The following is a 19,611-nucleotide window of genomic DNA, read 5'->3' as shown; positions in this document are numbered from 1 at the left end:
CTGTGAAACTAAGATAATTAGTATCTACCCTATGGAATTAATGTAAGGATTGGTAAGATGATGTGACAAGATATGGAAATACAGAGATAGATGGAAATGCCTGTCTTCACTCTGAACGGTCAAACCCACCTAAACCCAAGAAGCACCAGCCTCACCAGTTTAAACATTGTCTCTTCCAAAGCTTCTCATGATGGGCATGGCATCACCATACTCAAATTCTTCTTAGTTTCTTTATTAGTTTTTCAGCACAGTTAACTCTTTCTACGTTGACAAGGGTTTTTGTTTTACATTTTGTCATCTCAAAGTCTCATGACATCAGGCACCAGAATACACAAAAGTAGGCTCTTCACTTTGTACAGAGAAGAAAATAACAAATTCCATTAATAGTTCACTTTGACCAAAGAAGACAACCTCCGATGGAAAGCCACACGCCGGAGTACCCAATATACATATATATATAATGTATAGATATTTATAGATCTCATCTGAAAGAACACGGGAAAAAAAATCCAAGATTCACAGCGCTATCTACAGTAAAAGGGATTAATTCTACCAGCTTTTCAAACAGTCACATTCTATATTCAAAGGAAGCACGTGAGTGAATAGAACTAACAGACACTCCACTGGGCTCTATAATGGCTTAAGATGACAGAAGGGGGTGATGTGTGCCAAGGAAATGTGGATGCAGGTGTCCCCTCAGCCCCACACACACCCACCCACCCTCCACAGCCCTGCATTTTTCATTGCTCTCCCCTCTTCTCTGTTTTACTCATTTGAGGGCTTGTGGCAACTGATTTAGGCTCAGAGACAAATGGCTTCTGGTTCCTAGGTCAGGAGATTCTACCCAGTAAGGTGGATGAACAGGAAGTATATGGCACAGCCCTGGGCTTCAGCTGGCTGGAAGGGGCTGGGGTGTGTGGGGAGCCTTCCTCCTCTGCCTGGCCCTTGTTCATTTCAGGAAACGTTACCTCCCACCCCAGGACCCAGCAAGCCCCAGCCTGAGCCTACTCCAAATGGCTAGGATGGTGATTTGGGACTGCCAAGTCCTGCTATCTTGGGCCAGTTTTCTCCAAATGAACTCTCTCAGTGATGCCTACGTGAAACATTGGCATAGCTTGACTAGAACTCTCCCTAGAAATGCTTCCAGTGGCCTTGGCCATGCTGCTGCTGATTAAGTTGTCCTCCATGGAACCTAGGGGTGAAAAGGGGGTCTCTGGGGGAACTCTATAGGAACTCTGAGCCACCACTGCCTGCTGGCTTCCAAAGGCAGTCACCACGAAGTTCTCAGAGGCGTACCCCAGCCTTTAACCTCAGCCCTAGTCAGCTCCCTAGAGGCAGAGGACCAGGTGACTTTCTGCCTCAGGGCCTTGGCTCAGAAACGGGACAGGGCCAGGAGGCGGCAGACTGTGGGCTGGGACAGTCTGTGGGGTCCCTGCCCTCAAGGTCCTCTGTGTTCTGTCTTCCTTGGGCAGAGAAACCCCTTTCAGCCCCTACCTGCCTGGCCCTACAGCACCAGGCCCACCCACAGAGCACCAGGAAAACTGCTGTCTGGTTGAAGCGCCCCCTTGTGGCTACTGTTCAGATGATTGTCACGGGTGCTAAAATCAGAAACAGATGTGCTTGATGGGGGGGCTCCGGGGTGGGAAAGGGGCCTGCAGAGCTCCAGGGCTCCTGCCTCTGAATGCTCCCTGCTGCTGTCTCCTGGTTCTCATGCCAGTGCCTGAGCTGGACCCTGTTCCTGCTGTCCCAGCACCTACCGTCTCAAAACCCCATCCCACCTTCAAACCTGCCTGCTTGAGGGGGTCAACCCATGCTTTCTTTAATCCAGCGTATTATCCTGGATCCTGGCCAGAGAAGGACTCAAAGTCTTCCCTTAGCTAATCTCCTTCTTCCCTGGAGCCCTGCCCTGACTGTGCCTGGGCCTTGGAAAACTGGAAGAGAGGGTCTAAGTCAGCCAAGTTAATGAGGTGAGGGCGGAGGGGGGGAGGGGAGGAGTGAGCCCCTCAAACCATCTGGAGACTGTTCCACTGCAGCATCTAGGACGGATCCCCTCATCTTTTTAAACAAAAGAAAAGTAACCCCATTTCCTCCCCTTCGCCCTCGCAAAAATAAACTAAAGGGGAAATGAGCTGCACAAGGATGGCAGTGGGACGTCGATGCAGGTTGGGGGGCAGGTGAGCATCTTCGTGGGACCAAGGGCTTCAACAGGACACCTCCATGGTGTGGTTGACCTGGCCCAGCCCCTCACTGCTCTCTGAGTGGGTGCAGGCCTGCGGGCGGCTGCCGTCCACCGAGCTGGCACTGGTGAGGGACGAGGTTCGAGAGCGGGCGAGACGGGTCATGCTGGCCGAGGGCACTGCAGACAGAGAGGGCACCGGGGGTGAGGACCAGCAGGCGGGGCCGGGCGCAGGCAGGCGGGAGAAGGATTTACGCAAGCAAAGCGGCCAGCGAGACCGGTTCTTCCGACGAAGGCATGGAGGCTCATCCCAAGCCAGGGCTCTACACTTGCTCTGTCAAGCCCCAGGCATGCAACGCCAGCGACAGGGAGTGAGCCAAAGGGGCGGGGGGCCACGGAGGCCGGCAGGACCCTCCTCACAAGAGCTGGCCAGAGCTGTGGCCAAAATGGGGTGTCCTTAAGCTGGAGCAAGGATGGGACATTATTTTCAACTCTGCCTCCCTCAAGAGGATGATGGGGTAGGGGGAATGAGACCAGTTCTATAAAGAAGGGCAAGAGGTGTGATGGCCCCAGACTGCCCTAAATCCTGTTTCTGCCCTTATTCAGAGTTTTACAAGCGAGACTTGCAGGAAGCAAATTCTACCTTCCTGACCTCAACTAGCCACCTGTCCAGCTCAGGCATGGCTTGCCCCTGACCCCAGGGCCGACACCTCTGAGAAGTTCTGGTTCCAACTGCCAGAGTGTTGGAAGCCACGGGGCCCATGGCAACCTAGAAGGCAGGCTGATCTAAAACCCAGCCAATCTGGAGCCCTAAATGGGACAGAGCCCACGGAAGAGCAGGACACAAGAAGTTCCCATGGCAAGATGCGGCCTGGCTGCAGCACTGCACAGAGGAAGGAGCTGGGGCTCCTGGGGTGGCGGCGGGGGTGGGGGGAGCTGGGGGGCGGTCCATGCATTAGGGGAGGGGATGCGGGGCTACCTGCTCCTCCACTCAGCCTTCGGTCCTTCAAGTATGCAACTAAGAGAGAAGACAGAGCCAGAGGGGCAGGGTTGGGGAGACAGAACACGGGTGAAGAGGAGGTCCGGCGAGATGAGGGCGTCGAGATGGGTCAGAGAGGAGAGGAAGGCACAGAGCAGGCTGGGGGCAGGGCCAGAGCCTCAGGAAGCCCCCTCCTGCCCACCCACCGAAGCAGCGGCCACAGAAGGAACCACAGCACTGACTGATGTCAGTCTGGCCCTAGGAGTCGGGAGAGCAGGGTGGGGTGCTCGTCTCACCCCCCGATTCTCCAGCCTGGGCTGCAGCACTGGGGGCTCATGCCCACAACGCCTTTAAGGCCTATAACCTAGTGCCAGCACCCCCTCCATTCTGCTGGGGCTCACTCTCCCCGTGGACAGAACGCGGGAGGCCCGTATGACCTCCCAAATCCTTCCCAGCTCTTGGGCTGCCTGGTGGTATTTGTCCTGGGGCCCTGAGAATGGGTCCCAGCCCCATGACAAGTACTGCTCACCCACCCGTCGCAGCAGCGTCCGCCAGGCACTTCCTGGGCTCAGCGCCCAGCCTCAGAGCCCCTGCTGGGTCTCACTGTGGGTCTTGGCCTCTTGCTGCCCTACTTCTCCACAGACAAGCTGGCAGGGGGCCCCGGTCCCCTGGGGGCGGGGGGTGGGGGTCTGTTCCTGGCTGGCCCCCCAGCCTTCCCCCACAGGCCTGTCCTCCCCAGAAGGCCCAAGCTCCAGAGGCTGAGGTCTGGGGCGAAGAAAAATTCGGGCAGAGGAAGTTTGCTTCCAGGAGGAGAGCCAGGCGCAAGGGGGAGATGGAAGGAACTGAGGAGATGCACGTGTGTCAACAAGGGGGCATGTGCGCTGGTGGTGCTCATGAGCAGTGTCTCACCCCCGCACGAGGGGAAGTCGGGGGCGGGCAGGGAGCCAGTTCCACCCCTCTTTCCTCGGGGTCTTCAGATATGCCACCCCCAGTTTGGCTGCCTTCAGCTCTCCTAACACCCAGATGGCCTCACATGCCTTCCCCAGTCCCCAGACTCCAAGTCCACTCCTCTGATGCCCCTGGTACCATCCGGCATCTTCTCAGCCCTTCTCAGGTGCTGTAGGCCCAGCAGGCGCTGGGTGGGGTGGGTGACTCACCCCTAGGCAGGCTTCCCCGGCAGGACTCAGCCCCGGGCCCTCCTCCCCAGAGCTGGGAGAAGAGTCCCCGACCCCAAAAGGCCCAGCCCTGTCAGGAGAACAGTGCCCCAAAGCTGGCCTGGGACAATCAAATTACAACCTAGGTGGAGATGCCCTAGAGGCCCCCAGGCACAGCGTCAGCCCCGACTTGCTGCCTGCCCCCCAGTCTCTAGGGCAGGGTGGGGTGGAGGTATACTTACTGTAGCCCATGCCTTGCAGGAAGTACTTGAAGGCTTCTGTCAGCTTCCCGGGCTGCAGGGCGAGGGACAGGTACGTGCTTTGTTTGCCTGCCTGGGATTCAGGGGGAGGGGAGGCTTCCCCAACCCCTGGCCAGGTAAGGGACGGAGAGAGGGCCAAGAGTCTCACCTGTGTGACCTGGGGGAGCCCCCCGGAATCTGCCATCTGCAGGGGAGAGAGGGGGGTGAGCTGAGCAGGGGCCCCCTCACACCACACCCTGCCTGTCCCTGGCACACCCGGACAGGCTCCCCTGACCAGACACACCGTCCTGCTCTGCTCCCGCCTTGGCTGGGCCCCCAGGCAGGCCCCTCCCTGTGGCTGGGCGCAGGGTGGGGAGGAGGGCCTCACCTTCAGGAAGGTCGTGGTGGTTGGATCCAGTTTGGAGTTGCACTCAACCTGGGGACAAGGAACAGGCTTCAACAGAGTGAGGCGCCCGAGGGCTATCAGGCGTCCCCCTGCCCCAGATGCTAAGGGAGGGTCTATCCCCAGAGTTGCGAGGCTCTACAGGTGAGGGAGGGAGTGCAGGGGGCAGACACAGGCACCTTGGCAAGGCCAAGGCCCTGGGGATCAGGAAGCAGCCCCCTGAGGGCCTGAGACCCTCTACTGCACTCACAACTGCTGCTGGGCTGGGGGCAGGGGCTGGGCAGCGGCCTCACAGCGAGCCAGGGCCACCTTGGCGGGGGAGGCTGGGAAAGCGCAAGGCACCCCAGAAGTCGGGCGTCAGAGGTGAAGGAGGGCCGAGGGTCAGCAGGAGACTCTGAAGCCCTGACCCTGCCGGGGTCGAAACGGCAGGCGCAGCCCACAGCCCTGCTCCCCGAAGCCCTCAGGCACACGGAGGGTGTCGCAGTTTGGGTGCACACTGGGGTCTTCTCTGGGCACTCCTGGACCCCTGACCCTCTGGGGGGACATGAACACCCCGGGCTGCCTGCCCTCAGAGTTCCAACAGGAGAGGTGACAAATGATCCCCAAACATAATGGATGCACGTGATGGTCAAAGAGGAACCATTGCTGTGCTCATGAATTGCTTATTTCATAACAAGTGAATCCAATTTTAGAGAAAAGAGAGATCTTAGTCTCTGGGCCTAAAATGGGTGGAGAGTGTGGAGAGGCTGCCGTGCTGCAGGGAGGGGTAGGGCGGGGCAATCAGGTGGGCCGGTCCTGGACCCAGGCCCCTCCTGTCTCCAGGCCTCCCTCACCTGAAGGATGGGGGCTGTCTCAGGCACTGGTACCTGGCAAGATGGTGGGGAAGTGGGATGAGAAGCCCACCATCCGGCGTCCCCCCGAGGCTTCCCGGGGCAGGGTCAGGAATTGGCCCCATTGGCCAGGAGCCAGTGACCTCTTTGCCCCTGCCACCCACTGGCACCAGGGCACAATCCCTCACTCACCACCCCCTCCTCGGCAGGTGCGTTATCCCCGACCACCAGCATCACAGGGCAGCTGCAGACACAGAGGAGAAGGGCTGTCTGGCCTGGGCACCGGAGAGGGGGTTACATAGGCCCGGCAGGCTGGAGGGGGCAGGGCACTCACCGGAGCGTCTTGGCGTTGGGCACTGTTCCAGGCCGGTTAATGTCCAGGTCTCTGCGGCTGCAGGGAGAGGCGGAGGTGGGTATCCCAGGACTGCATCCCGGGGCGGGGCTTTGGGGAGTGTCCCAAGCCTGACGCTGCCGTATTTCAACCCCGTCCCTCCACCTGGCAATTATGGCCCAGCAGCCCTGGAGGTGCTGGGCTGGCCCCAGATTGGGGCTTACGCTCTAGCGTCTCAACGGTGAGACAAAGCCTCACACATGCCATTGGTAAACTGGGGAGACAGAGACCTGTTCTGCACAAGTAGGGGCCTGAGGGCTCCCCTCACGTGACTTCTTCCGGGACCCCCCAAGCCATGCCAGGTGGGCCCTCACATTTGGCTCTCATTACGGGCTGTGCACCACCACCTGTGCTGGGAGTCCCGTGCCTTGGAGGCAGGCAGGCCAGGGCTTCCCTCCTTCTCCAGTGTTTCTCCAGCACCATGCACACAGCAGGCGTTCAATAAATATTTGTAGGAGAAAGAGAAGGAGGGGCAGGCCAGCGGGGGGGGGGGGGGGGGGGGGGGGCGGCCACTCCCCTGCAGGGCAACCCCTAAGGGGCTCCAAGGAGCACTTAATCCAACCTCCTCTCAACTTAGGGATGTCAGCACTGAGGCTCAGGGCAGTGGGGGCAGCAGGTGGCGCCCACATCCCCCGCTGCTCCCACTGGCAACGCCCAAGGGAGGGGGAGGAGTGGAAGAGCTCTGCTCCCCCTCTGCCCCTCGCGGGGTGTGACCCTGGGCAAGAGGTCACCCCTCTCGGAGGCTCATCGGTCCACTCATCTACGAACTGGGAGAGTGTGTTGCCAGCCGTGGGCAGCTGTACCGGGGAGGGGGGGTCCCCCAACTGCGTGAGCGCTCCCGTCCTGGTGCCGCCAGCTGGGACCCGAGCCGCCCACACCTGTTGTACATGTTCCAGAAGAGCTGCAGGTTGGCCTGGTTCACCACATTCCCGATCTGCTGCCGGTAGCTCTGCACCAACTCTGTGTTGCTCACCAGCTCCTCCTGGGCCCCGGGGACGGGGGATGAGCGCACGGGCGGCAGGGCAGTGTGGAGCCACAGACCGGGACTGGCTCAGAGGGGGCATCTCTGGCCGGAGCGGCCCCTGCCCCAGCCCCAGAGGTGTGGAGGGAGGGGGGGAGGGGGAAGGGTGTGTGGGGGGAGCCCACGGCCTTGGGAGGGGAGGGGACCCCGCCCCATCCGTCTCCCCAGTCCGTCAGGGGTGCTGCAGTCTCGCGGCTGATCCCGGGGTAGGGGTGAGGCATGTCTGATGCCCCATCACCCCGCCACCCTCTTCCTCCTGCCCGGCCGGGAGCGGGGGGCAGAACCAGGCCCTCGGGAAAGTCCCAACACGCCGCTCCGGCTCCCGCGTGAGGACGGCTCCGCCCCCTTACCTGCCTGAAGAGGTGGGAGAGCACCGTGTCGGGTAAAGTGCTGGTCAGGCTGGAGAGCTGCGGGCCGAGGCGGAGCCAGTGTGAGGGACGGGACGCCCCGCCCCGCCCCACCCGCCCCCCCACCCATTCCAGGCGGACCGTGCTCACCTTGGTGGCCGCCCAGTCGATCCAGCCTTTGCCGTTGGGGTCGATGTTTATCAGCACCAGCCCCTCCACCAGGTCGGGGAAGATGAGCTGCCGGGACAGGGAGACAGGGCTTGGGGGGCGGGGCAGGGAGCCCAGTCTTCCCACCTGGAAAACGGACTGTAAAATTCTGGCCCTGCCCGTCTCACAGGCGGTTGCTAGGATCTGAAGAGAAGGCCGCGCTCTGCAAGGGCTTCAAGGTACCACTGATAACCAAGTGCCTTCAGCTGGGAGCCCCTGCCCATCCTCCTCCCCAACTGGAACCTTTCAAAACCCTTTTATTTGGAATCTATCTATGCCTATTTCGCTGTTTTTCAGCCCCTTTAATATACCTTTGAAGAGGTTACTATTGCAACACTAAGGATTAAACATCTTCAATGCAATATTTTCTTTCTTTGCTTTCATAGAAAAAACCCTAGTGATATTAAGAAACTGACCTCCCCAAAGCCTGTTTTGTGTTAGACATTGTAAAAGAGATTCGAGTTTTCTGTTCAACTGTCTGCCTGTGTTAGGGGAAAATGGTGATATATATACAATACTGAGGTCATGTCAAGGTTGTCTGGGGGTGGCTGGGAATAGTTGACAGTTAACAAAGTGGTTAAGTACTGCAGTGGAAATTGGAGTTGAAAATTCTTGGTCAGTTTTTTTGTTTTATTCTTTTTTTTTTTGAAGAAATACTTTGAATCCTAAAAATTAAGTTTTTGCTTTTAGAGATGGAAAGCTTGTGAGCTCCTACCCGACATGATGTTTCTGAAACCTCAACTTCTTTAAACCTCGCAAACTTATCATAAGTGTAATTTTAGATTAAAAAATGATTCATGTTTAAGTATTACCCTAATTAGTGAATGAGTGATTAGGATAATCCTTGTTTAGTGGCTGGAGTAATTAGCTGTATAGTTTGTTGCTAAGAGAAAGTTTGCTTTTGGATAATGGTTGAAGCAACTTATGGCTCATAGTGTTTTAAGGAATTGTATAGAAAAAGTAACTTTGTTTTTTTTTAAAGTTAATTTCCTTGGAGGAAAAAAAGAAAAAAGGACTTTTCCTAAGTGAAGAGGAAGTAGGGGGAGGAGGAAAGGAAGACAGGAAGGAAAGTTCCTGTGGGGCTGCCCCTGGGAGAGACCAGTCCTGGGATTAGTTACAGGGGCGGGTGGAGAGACTCACTGCAAACTTGGCCAGCACGTAGGCTCCGGCTCCCACGCCAATGCCAATCACGTACTTGAACCTGATAGAGAGCATGGCTGGTCACTCTAGGGGTTTCCCATGATTGCCATCCACAGCAGACCCACCCATCGCCCTCAGCGCTCAGCTGGAGCCTGCTGGCTCTGCGGAGATGGTGGGCGCCCCCTGGTCCCCAGCACAGGGGCAGGGCAGGGCGAGGACTCACCCAAAGTGCTGCACCACACTGGGGAGCATGGCGGCTAGCTGCTCCATGGAGGGGAACTGGTACCTGCAGGCAGAGCACCAGGTCAGGCCCAGGGCAGCCGGGGGTACAGGGCTGGGGAAAGCTGGGGAGTGGGTCGCTCCAGGTACCTACCCCTGAGGAAACTGCGAGGCCCCCACCTGCTGACCGGGGGCATCCACGTGACACACCACAAAGTGCTTGGTGATCTCCTGCATGTCCTCGAAGTTGAAGAAGGTATTGAAGCACAGCTTGTCTGCAAAGACAAAGCTCTCAGCTGTGGCTGAGCCGGGAGAGGCGGGCAGGGAGGCCTATGGATGCTGCAAGGGAGGTCGAGGCAGAGGTGATCAGCCTCATGGTTCAGCGGGGAAACCGAGACCCAAATGGCTAGGGGCACAGAGCTAAGTGTGAGTGGGGATCTACGGGGCTCTGTGAAGAGGGAGGGGGGCCTCTCTGTTCCGGGAGATTCGAGGCAGTGGAGGGCCAAAGGACACTGAGGCGCACTTACGGTTGAGACCCACGTCATGGTAGGTGAGGATGGCCGGGCGGTTCCCCTTGGGGGAGCCCCGGATCACCACGTGCAGAAGGCCGTAAGGCGTCTCGATGTCGTGCTCCTGGAGGGGAGAGACAGCGCTGGACACTCCGGGCAGCCCCCAGTCCTGGCTCTTCCGGGAAATGATGCTGTGGGGCAGCCTGGGGGTTGCTGGGCCTCTGGCGGGACTTTCACCCCCATAGGGTGGGGCGTCCCCTTCTCACCACCCCCAGCCACCCCCAAAGAGGACAGACCAGAGGGAGCACCCCTTCCCAAGGCTGTTCAGCACAGGGGCAACGTGAACTGGTCTGCATGTGAAAGTTCTGGTCTCCTCTGCAAACCAGCCAGTGGGACGAGCTGCCACTGCCCAGGCCCAGGCTCAGGCCCTGCTGCACTCAGGCCTGCAGGGTCCAGTGAAGCCCATTTTCCCCATCTCATTGCAGCCCCTCCAGGACAGCTCTGCCATCGCCACTGAGTCCCGCCCCCACCATGTTCCCCCTCGACTCAGAAGCCTTCAAAAGGGCCGCAGCTCCTGAAGGGGACTGGCCTCAGCAGCTCACCTAGAATCCACGGCAAAGACCCCTTGCTAGCCAGCCCAGCCTCCCACCCCGACACCTGCCCCTGGTTCCAGGCTCTTGCTCCTGCCCCTCCGTGATCCCCAAGGCCTCCCTCAGGCTAGACTCCCACCCCCTCCCCAAAGGCCTTCTGCAGCGGCCACTCTGAGGTCCTCTCGTGTTCACGCCTTTGCTTTCGCTGCTCAGGGTCGTCAGTTCTCCAGGAAGCAGGAGCTGGATGCTGCAGGTTCAAGACCCGCTCCGGCCCCTACTGTGTAACTCTGAGCAGGGCATGCACTTCTCTGTGCCCCAGCCACCGCTGCCTAAGCCACCTCATCAGGACTCTGTGAGAACTAAACAAGCTGGTATCTGCCGAGTGTTTAGCACTTGGAAAGGGGCCCAGAAAGGGGGCTGCCGTGGGTGGGCATCTCTAAGCCCTGGGGAGGCGCCCTGCTCGCTGGTCCTTCTGCAAACTATTCCCTCTTGGCCACTCATGGGGAGGCTCCAAGAGGGTCTGTCAAAGCTGAATAAACAGCCCTGCTGGCACCAGGGGGAGTCCTGGGAACTACAGGGGGGTGGCCCCAGGGAGTTGGAGGTGGGGCTAGGGTCAAGGACAGTCAGATGTGACTGAGCACCTACTGTGTGCCAGGTGTTATGCAAGAGAGAAGGAGCTCGTTTCCCCATCTTTCAAGTGGAGGACACTAGGATGCTCAGATTCAGAGACAACCTAAGTTCTTGCCTCCGACAGGAAAGTGGAGACTCAGGCAGGGAACATCTTCTTGGAGACTGGCCTTCTTGGGTCTGGGCTCAGAGGACCACTGTCGAGGCCTGTCTCCAGTGGGGAGAGACAAGGCAGTGCCAACCCTGTGGCTCGAGGCTGCACCCCGGGAGCCACACTTCTGGGAGTCCTCCAGGCAGGCCCGAGCCCGCCACAGCCTCCCCATGGACCAGGCCTGTCCTCCCTCAGGGCTATCAAAACAAGGAACAATTCCTGCTCACTGACCACTGATCAGATGCTTTTCATGTATCTTCTTATTTATCCTCACAGAGGAGGAAACTGAGGCTAGGAAAGAACTGACTTGCCCAAGGCCAAGTTCCGAGAAGGCAGAGGGGGACCTTGCCAGGGGCCAGCCTCAGGCTGCTTTTTTCTGAGGAAGACCTCAGGCTCCATGCAAGAGACTTCTGAGCAAGCAGCCCCTCCACAGGGTGTGCGTCCCTGCTGGGGCCCCTGCCTCATCCCCACCCCCCAGGCTCTGTTGGCGCTGGAGGGCAGGGCCTGGGGCAGGAAGAGTGCACAGTGCTAAGGAAGGTGGGATGGGGCAGGAGGGGCACACGGTGTTATAGAGGGTGGGCTGGGGGCAGGAGAGGGCGTCCACAGCACAAGAGCTGCAGTGCGCTTCCTGCGGCATAGTTCTCGGAGCGGGGTCAGCTCTAGCCAGCAGAGCGCAAGTCAGGGCCCAGGGCGTGGTCCTCCCAGATCTCCACCGCCCCGTGGGTGTGTGTGTGAGGGCAGTGTCTGCCCCTCCCAGTCCAGGTGTGGCCGCCCAGGTCCCCATGCCCCACCAGGGGCAACGGGACTAAGTCGCAGCGCTTGCACCACTAAGGCTCAGGGCCCTGGGGATGGGCTGGGCTGGGCTGGGCCTGGACAGGCCATCGGGAGCACCAGCCCGGTGGCCCACTGACCTTGGCTCAACCCTCCACCGACCTCCCTGCACCCTCTCGACCCAGGAGTGCAGATCCAGGTAATCCTGATAGAGGCCAAAGGTCCCCAAGAGGGGGGCCCCAAAGGCCGCAGCCAGACGCGCTTTGAGTCCCCCGATCCCCAGGGCCGAGGGCTCTCATTGGCTCTTGGTGACGTCAGAGCCCGTCCCCGCCTCCAGGTGGGCGCCAGCTCGAGGCACTGCGGCAGCAAGGGAGGGGGCTCTAATGTCCTCTCTCTCTGCCTGTCCGGCTCCCCTCATCTGTGACCTTGAGCGCTGCGGGGGGGGGGCGGGGGGGCCTTCTGAGTGCGCGCAGGGCTGCTTGGATTCCTCCCATCAACCGCATCAATAATTCAAGGACCGGGTCTGCAGCGGCGGGTAGGCGCTGACGTCGTTGCCTGGGTAGAGGTCGGCCCCATGGCCTCCGGACCCGGCAGGGCAGGCTACGGGGTAGAGGGGTATGTGTGCCCCTGCCTCTCCCTCCTGGAGTTAGAACAGCACCGAGCCTGGGCACCTGCTGCCCCCAGGCAGAAGAAGGAGGCACCCTGGTACCCCCGGGGCCCCTAGCCCTGCAGGTTCATCCCTCCAGCATTGCCTTCCTACGCCCAGAAAATAAGGCGCAGCGACCCCCTTCTCCCTTCAGGGACCCCAGCCTGACGGACCAGTTAACACCATAACCCAGACTTCCCTACTTCTGCCTGACTAGCACCCTGCAGTCCCCCAAACAACCAAGACAACCCGCGCAGGGTCAGGAGGTGTCTGCTGGCACAGACACGCAGGGAACAGCTTCCACAGGGCTGAGGTGGTCACAGGCGCCAGGCAGAGCCAGGTGGGCACATGCCAGGCGGAGGGCACACCGTCAGTGGAATATACACATGCCTACACACCGATCCGTACAGGCTTACAAACAAGTCACAGCCCGTTCCAGTTTGTGCAGAGATTTCAGCCTTCCCCGCCCTTCCCTGCGGACCCTGACCAGCAGCTACCCACAACCGCTGCAGCAGACCAGGGTGCCTGGAACCTGCTGGCCTTGCCCAGTGACCCCCAAGGTGAGGCGACTGAAGGCAGAGCCACCACCAGACAGAGGTAGAGGGATCCCCTCCCTCCCCGCCCGCCTCGCCACCGCCAGACTCCGCACTCACCCCATCCCAGCACTCCGGCATCTTGCTGAGGGAGGCGACCCGCCTCGACTAGGAAGGGCAAACAAAGGCCTGAGTCACCAGAGTCCAGAGAGAGGGGGCAACGCAAGTAGGAGACCAGCGGCTCTATGACGGGGCACAGCTCCCGGGCCATTTATATGTAGAGCCAGGGGGTGGCGGGGGGGGTGGGGCCCTGGGCTGGCCCCTCCTCCCTGCGGGGTTTCTGAGCAGCCACTCGCTCACCCGGAGCCCCTGCTCCCAGATTGGCTTTCAGGAGACAAACTTGGCTCTGATTGGCTTCCAAGGTTCTCACTCACCCCATCTCCTGCTCCTCCCACCCCCAGCAAGACATCAGTCTTGATGGTCCCCAGCCCCTGCAGCCGGCCCACCCCCAGCACAGAGGCTCACAGCAGCAGCTGCACACGGGTCCTAGGAAGACAAGAGGCCACGTGTACAGGTGTGCCCTGTGACAGGCACACAGGAGCCTCTCAAAGACGAGCACACCGAAGCAGGGCAGGGTGGACCACACAGGCATGCCCTAGACAGCAGAGCCCTTGACCCATACCCTGGGAGCAGGGAGGGCCCGAGAGCGCCCCAAGCCCAGCCTCCACGTCAGAAAGGCCTAGATCCCTTAACCTTGAGGGGATACGGGGAGTCACTGCTGCCTGGGGCAACCTGGGTCATGACCCTACTCCAGGGGACTGCTCCTTCTCCACCCCCAGGGTCTCCCCTTGGGCAGCCCCCACTTTGCCCACATGTATACGCAGCACCTGCTCATGCTGGGGAAATGGGGCCCGGGGGCCTGGGCAGATTGCAGGACCAGGGAGATGGTGGGCGCACACCAGCTCTGCCCTCCCCCACCCCCACCCTGCAAAAGGGGCTGGAGGCCACTAGAGACAGGAGGAGGGACGGGAGGCAGCTTGTCCATGTGGGCATGCCCACCTGCCGCAGACACACCCAGCCCTCTTTCCTGGGGCCACCCAGCCTGGGGCTTGGCTCTCGAGTCTCTGGGGAGCAGGATGCTCCAGCCGCCTCCCGCCTCCCGCTGTCCTGAGCAGCAGGACAGGTGCTGGAGGTCACGTGGCTCAAGATTTGGGGGTGGAGCTGGCCAGAGACATGCAGGCAGAGTAAAGAGATTAGAAGGGGCAGGGAAAGGAGAGCAGAGAAGGAGAGGAAATAGGCCAGGGAGGGGAGCAGAGGAGGGAGCCCAAGGGCTGAGAGAAGCAAGAGCAACAGAGAGAGGGAGGGGTGTGGGCCCCTGTGCCCCCATTCTGTCTCTTTGGTGAGGGAACACGCCACTCGTCCCAGCCTATGCCGACAGCCCTGCACGCTGGCTGGCTGCCCTGGGGGAAGGTGGCCACCTCCCCATTTCTGGGTGCCTAGTGACCTGGCCAGCACCTGCCACGTATGCTATTCCTGGCCATGAACTCTGCCTGGGGGGCATCAATAACTTTCCTTGCCCCTCTCTGACCTCTCGCACTGCGGGCCTAGTGCAGAGTGCTGGGGGCCTGTGGTCTCCCAGGGCAGCCGGGGTGTGGAATGGGCTATCCCCCAGTCCCTCCTGTTCTGTCCATGTTCCCTGTTCCCTGCAGCCACTTCGGCACAGGCAGAGGCTCTGGCAATTGAGGTGGTGTGCAAGAGCACAGCCCTGTCTGCAGACAGGCCCACAAAATCCTCCCATATGCTTCTGGAAGAGGGGCAGGGTGGGGTGGCCTCCCACCCTTTCTGCCACTAAAACCCTGCCCCTTCATGGTCCCCATCCAACCTTATGCCCACCTGAACCTCTGAGTAGCCTTTCCCACCCTTGGACCTGGGAGATCTCAGACACTGCCCACCCCAAGCCACGGCCTCCCAATTCTGCTCAGCTCAGTGGTTTCAAATCCACAGACCTGAGTTTAAATTCCAGCTTCCCCACCCACTAGCTGGGTGACCTTGGACAAGATTTTTAAACTCCTCTGTGCCTTAGTCTCAACTGTCAAATAGGAATTGTGCCTTCCTCACAGAGCTGCTAGGATGAAGAAAAGACTCATACATCACTACATGTAGCGGCCTATATGCAGGCCTATATGTAGGCCTCTCCCAGGCCTGCCCAGGGGAGAGATGGGATAATCTGCGTGTCTCTCCAACCTGTTGGCCTCCTCCCTGGAGGTTGTATAGTTGTGGCTGAATAAGGCAGGCTCAGGTCCTGCTAGCCAAACCCTGCTAGTCTTTGCTGTGTGACCTCAGGCAAGTCAGTCAACAACTCTGAGCCTCCACATCTGTAAATGGTAGAAAAGCAGTGTAGCTGCTTGCACAGGTAGCCTTAGGGAGCAAGGGTAACACATAATCTTCACAAACCTATGAGACAGGATGAAGTGCTGAAGCACAGAGAAGTAAATTCTCCCACTCAGCTGGTAAGCAGTGGAGCTCAGCACCCCGGGCCTGAGGTCACATTAAGAGTAGGAAATGCTTAGTACCGTATCTCCCACGTGCCATACTCCATCCAGATGCTTTGCACATGTTACTTTATTTTATCCTCTGAACACCCACTTTACAAACAAGGAAAATGAAGCACAGAGAGGTTCTGTAACCTGCCCAACATCACACAGCCAATGGGTACAGAGCCAGGAACCACACGCAGGCAGTCTGGCTCTAGTGGCCACTAGTCACAGCCCAGGGTCTGAGTGCCCAGCCCAAGGGCACCAACCCTGACCCTGCAAACACCCGGGGAGGGCTGAGCTGCCTGCCTCACTCTACAAATGAGGTAGTGACCTGTACTGGAGGTCAGGTGGCAGGGCCAGGACCTGGACCCAGGTCTTCCTAGTTCTAGTTTGTCCTTCTGCCTCCCCCACTGGCTGGGCCCACTGAGGCAAGGGACTGAGCAGGATAAAATCCCTGCCAGGCCTTGGCCCAGACAAGGGCCCTCCTGGCAGCTGCTTTACTGAAAAAACAATTAAAAGAAAAAGCAGCCGCTGTGTGGTGTACCCAGAGTCCACAGCAAGGCACCTTTCAACACACGCTGCACTTTACCCAGCAAAGGATCTTGAGAACCAAGGTCCCACACACATGGGGTGACCACCCTAGTCTGGGCCCGGCAGATGGGTGCAGAGGACCCCAGGATTCTCATCACCTATTTCACCCTCCAATCTGCCTCCCAGGGTGCGTGTGTTTTGGGGGCTGGCAGTCAGCACCGTTGGCGTCCAGTGAGTCCCACTCAATGTCGGGCAGGGGCTGATTGCTCTGGACTTTATTTCAGCAGCCCCGTCCTGTGGAGGAGGGTCTGTTTGTTCACACATTCCAGCCCTCATTTGGAGCAGGGAGGACAAAGGGAACTCTGGCTGGGCCTGGGCCACCTTGTGGACACCTCCCCGGCCTCATCCTGTCTTCTCGAGCTCCAGAGGCCTTTGTGTTTGGAGCTGGTGCTCCCAGGAGACCAGAGCATGTGCCCAAGGGCCACTCTGATGCCTCTGCTTGCGTCCTTGAAGGACGGGTGACCCAGGGTCAAAAGCACAGTTCGTATCCAGATCCTCAGATCCTGGCTGCAGCTCCATGCGCCTGGGAGAGGAGCCGGCGGGCCACCCCTCCTTCCACGTCACGCCTGCGTCCAGACCACAGGGCTGAGGCTGTCACGGGGCTGGGAGACTGACCCAAATTGGATGGTGGCCTGGGGGCTAGCTCCTGCCAGCCAGGAGGAAGGTCCCAGAAAAGCCTGACTTTGTTCGGTAGGTTATGATGGCCAGCGGGGCCCTGGAGCCCTGTGAGGCTCCCATTGTGTCTGCTGTCATGCCTTTTCTGAGACCCGGAAATAAACGGCCACTATGGGACTCACAGGGGAGGAATGGTTGGCCAAGTGAGCAAAATCAGAAATCATCATGCAGAGAAATAAAAACAAAGAATGATTTCAGTTTCACAGGGAATCTGGCATCAAACTAAAGAGGACATGGTTGTCCTGGGCAACTGTTGCCATGGAAACGGGAGCTATTTCAGAGCATCAACCTGGCTTTCATAGGAGGAAAGTGCTGATTCAGATGACAGCATCCTCACTCCCCCAGACCTCTCCTCCTTTCCCTGTCCTGTTCAAGGAGAGAGGGGGCATTTCTCCACGGGACAGAGGGGAGGCAAAGCCACTGTGAGCAGTGGGGGTGGTCCTGGAGGCTTCCAACTGCCCAGTCCCTGTGGCTTCAGGCTGGGGGCACATGGAAGGGCTGTGAGCCTCCTCTGAAACAGGCTGGGTGGGGGAGGGGCCAGCCAGCAGCTGGTCCCCATCTGGGGAGGCTGAGCAGAGACCTACCTTCCAGTCTGTGTCCACAGCCAAGAGGAAGGTGTCGGAATTCTCCTAAAGCAAGGCAAACAGAGGGGGTGGCTCGTTAGGCCCCAGGCTGGGCCAGGCAGGGAAGGCAGGCGGCCACAGGGGCTCTGCCTTGAGCAGACTCACTTGCTGTTCCCCAGGCTATCTTTTTTTTTTTGGCCACACCATGCGACATGTGGGATCTTAGTTCCCAGAAGAGGGATCAAAGCCGGCTCCCTGCAGTGGAAGCATGGAGGCTTAACCACTGGACCGCCGGGGAATTCCCTCCCCAGTCTATCTTAATGTTAACAAAAGTGACAGAGGGCTTCCCAAGCGCCGGGCATCAGGCCATTTAGTACCTGACAGATGAGGCTACGAGCAGCTACACACATTGATTTTACCTGTTAATTTTTTTTTACCTATTAATTGAAAACGTGAAGATTTCCACTTTGCAGGTGAGAAGGGTGAGGCTCAGAGAGATGGAAGCACATGGCTAGAAAGTGATGGAATAATCTCTGACCCCAAATTCTTGCTGTTCAGCACTTTGCCCGCTGTCCCCACAGATGACTTTTGAGGTGCCCATCAGGGCACAAGCGCAGAGGCGGGCCTATCACACCCACTTTAGGGATGGAGAAGCTGAGGGAGAAGGGGGCTTTTCTGACCTGCACAAAGGCGCTGTCTGGGCCTCTGCAGTAGCTGCTCTCACCTTTCCACACCTGCCTGCTTCATGCTCTCAAAGCACCAAAATCCCCTGCTTTTAGGCTCATTTATGGTGACTGGTGTGAGTCTCTGATTGGTGCCCATCCCTCCCACTGGACTGCAGGCACCGAGACGGTATGGACCACGTTTGGCTCAGCTCTCAGCATAAAGCCTGGCATGGACCAGGCTCCTCAAACACAAACAGATCTGGATGAACAAGTCTAACTTCATGAGTGAGGGGAGCACGGTTTACATATACCCACTGTTTATAAGGTGGCAGAAACGGAGAGTGGAGGAATGGGGGCCTGAACCCCATGTGTCTGCGTTGCCAGGCTCTCCCCGATGCAGCCCGGCGGCCCTCAGACACTCTACACCCGCCCTGGGTCTCTGTCTGGGGAAGGAACCTCATGGGGGGATCCCACATATCCAGGAAGAGCAGAGATCTGGGGCCTCTGCCCTGCCTTCTACTGTGTCTGTCTAGAACCCTCTCTGCTCTCCTCTGCTCACTGTGGGCAGATCACTTAGCTTCCAAGCCTCAGTGTCTGTGAGGATTAAACAAGGGGCACAGAGAGCAGTCACTCTCTCCTTGGCACTGCTGCACTGGACTCTGTGCTACAGATGCTACTGAATACATATGTGGATAAATGAGACAGACGAGAACCAGGATATTATGGGAGGACAGCGAGCGAAGGGCAGGGCTACTAGGTGCAACAAGGAGGAAAATGAACCCAAGTCACAGGAGCAGGGAGGAAAACATTGAAAAGCAGCGAACCTGATGTTTTCACCCACCTGCATTCTGGCAGTTGGAGTGGGAGGGGTGATGGAAAAAATCAGACAGCACTAGAGGCTCTCGCACGAAAAAGGAAAGCCAGCTCTCAGATGAAATCAACAATGGCTCTCCTCCCCTCCTGGTTCCTCCAGGGCCTGGGGGCTCTGCCTGGGGAGGGGAGGAGAGCATGGTGGCCACTCCTGGACCCTCCAAGGAAGGGGGCAGGGGTCTGGGGGAAAGGGTCGAGGCTGGTTATCAATGAATCCTCTTACCTTGGAAGACCTTGCCCGAGGGGGGGCCAGGGAAAGAGATGCAGGAGATTTTCAAGGGGATGGGAAGCTTCAGATGGGCAGGACCCCAAACCAAGAAACAGCAGGCATAATACAAGCCAATCCAGAGACACTGGAGGCCTGGGAGGAACCACATGGACATTCCAAGGAAAACCGGTGGGAGAGAGGGCCCAGCTGAGAGGAGGGGAGCAGGCCCAGGAGCGGCCTAAGGAGACCCAGGTGGGGATGCAGGCATGGGGAGAATCAATGATTTTTCCACGGAGCCCTGGACACACCAGGCAAAGACTTCAGAAGCAAGCGAGTCTGAAATGGCGGAGGGACGGTGGGTAACCGTGTGGAAGTATTTGCTCCTCAGTGCATTCAGGGAATTTGCACCTGGGAGGTTGAGGAAGATTTAAAAAGTGAAAAGGACTGGCACTTCTGTCCCGTGCAGCTGGACAGGGGAATCTGTCCGTGGGTGTAACCGCCTGGGAGAGAGAGGCAGAGAGCGAGGCAGAGCTTCAAGACAGGACTGCACCAGTTGTCACTGAAATCTG

At 58.7% G+C, this 19,611-nt stretch overlaps 1 protein-coding gene across 9 annotated transcripts in view; it reads right to left on the bottom strand.

Moving 5' to 3' along the window:
* Positions 1 to 216: 216 nt before the first annotated feature.
* The window catches only part of NDRG4 (NDRG family member 4), a 42,224-nt gene continuing 22,829 nt past the window's right edge, over positions 217 to 19,611 (bottom strand). For 3 of the 9 annotated variants that reach the window (XM_060000296.1, XM_060000295.1, XM_060000293.1), the window contains exons 3-16: positions 17,321 to 17,365; positions 9,634 to 9,739; positions 9,261 to 9,381; positions 9,111 to 9,173; positions 8,888 to 8,948; positions 7,544 to 7,777; positions 7,051 to 7,154; positions 6,116 to 6,172; positions 5,974 to 6,025; positions 4,937 to 4,984; positions 4,718 to 4,753; positions 4,552 to 4,603; positions 3,156 to 3,194; positions 217 to 2,356 (exon numbers count right to left, since the gene is read on the bottom strand). In XM_060000296.1, the coding sequence (XP_059856279.1) occupies positions 2,202 to 2,356; positions 3,156 to 3,194; positions 4,552 to 4,603; positions 4,718 to 4,753; positions 4,937 to 4,984; positions 5,974 to 6,025; positions 6,116 to 6,172; positions 7,051 to 7,154; positions 7,544 to 7,777; positions 8,888 to 8,948; positions 9,111 to 9,173; positions 9,261 to 9,381; positions 9,634 to 9,739; positions 17,321 to 17,365 (1,173 nt within the window). In that variant the 3' untranslated portion in view covers positions 217 to 2,201. Of the gene's footprint in view, positions 2,357 to 3,155; positions 3,195 to 4,551; positions 4,604 to 4,717; positions 4,754 to 4,936; positions 4,985 to 5,973; positions 6,026 to 6,115; positions 6,173 to 7,050; positions 7,155 to 7,543; positions 7,778 to 8,887; positions 8,949 to 9,110; positions 9,174 to 9,260; positions 9,382 to 9,633; positions 9,740 to 13,053; positions 13,191 to 17,320; positions 17,366 to 19,611 lie in introns of those variants that run through there. The other 6 variants (XM_060000297.1, XM_060000300.1, XM_060000298.1 and 3 more) reach the window with 6 other exon arrangements.

Source organism: Delphinus delphis, chromosome 20 (genome assembly GCF_949987515.2).
Source record: "Delphinus delphis chromosome 20, mDelDel1.2, whole genome shotgun sequence".
In the NCBI taxonomy this organism is placed as follows: Eukaryota; Metazoa; Chordata; class Mammalia; order Artiodactyla; family Delphinidae; genus Delphinus; species Delphinus delphis.
The sequence above is the reverse complement of the archived record's forward strand: the minus strand, read 5'-3'. Positions and strand labels throughout refer to the sequence as shown.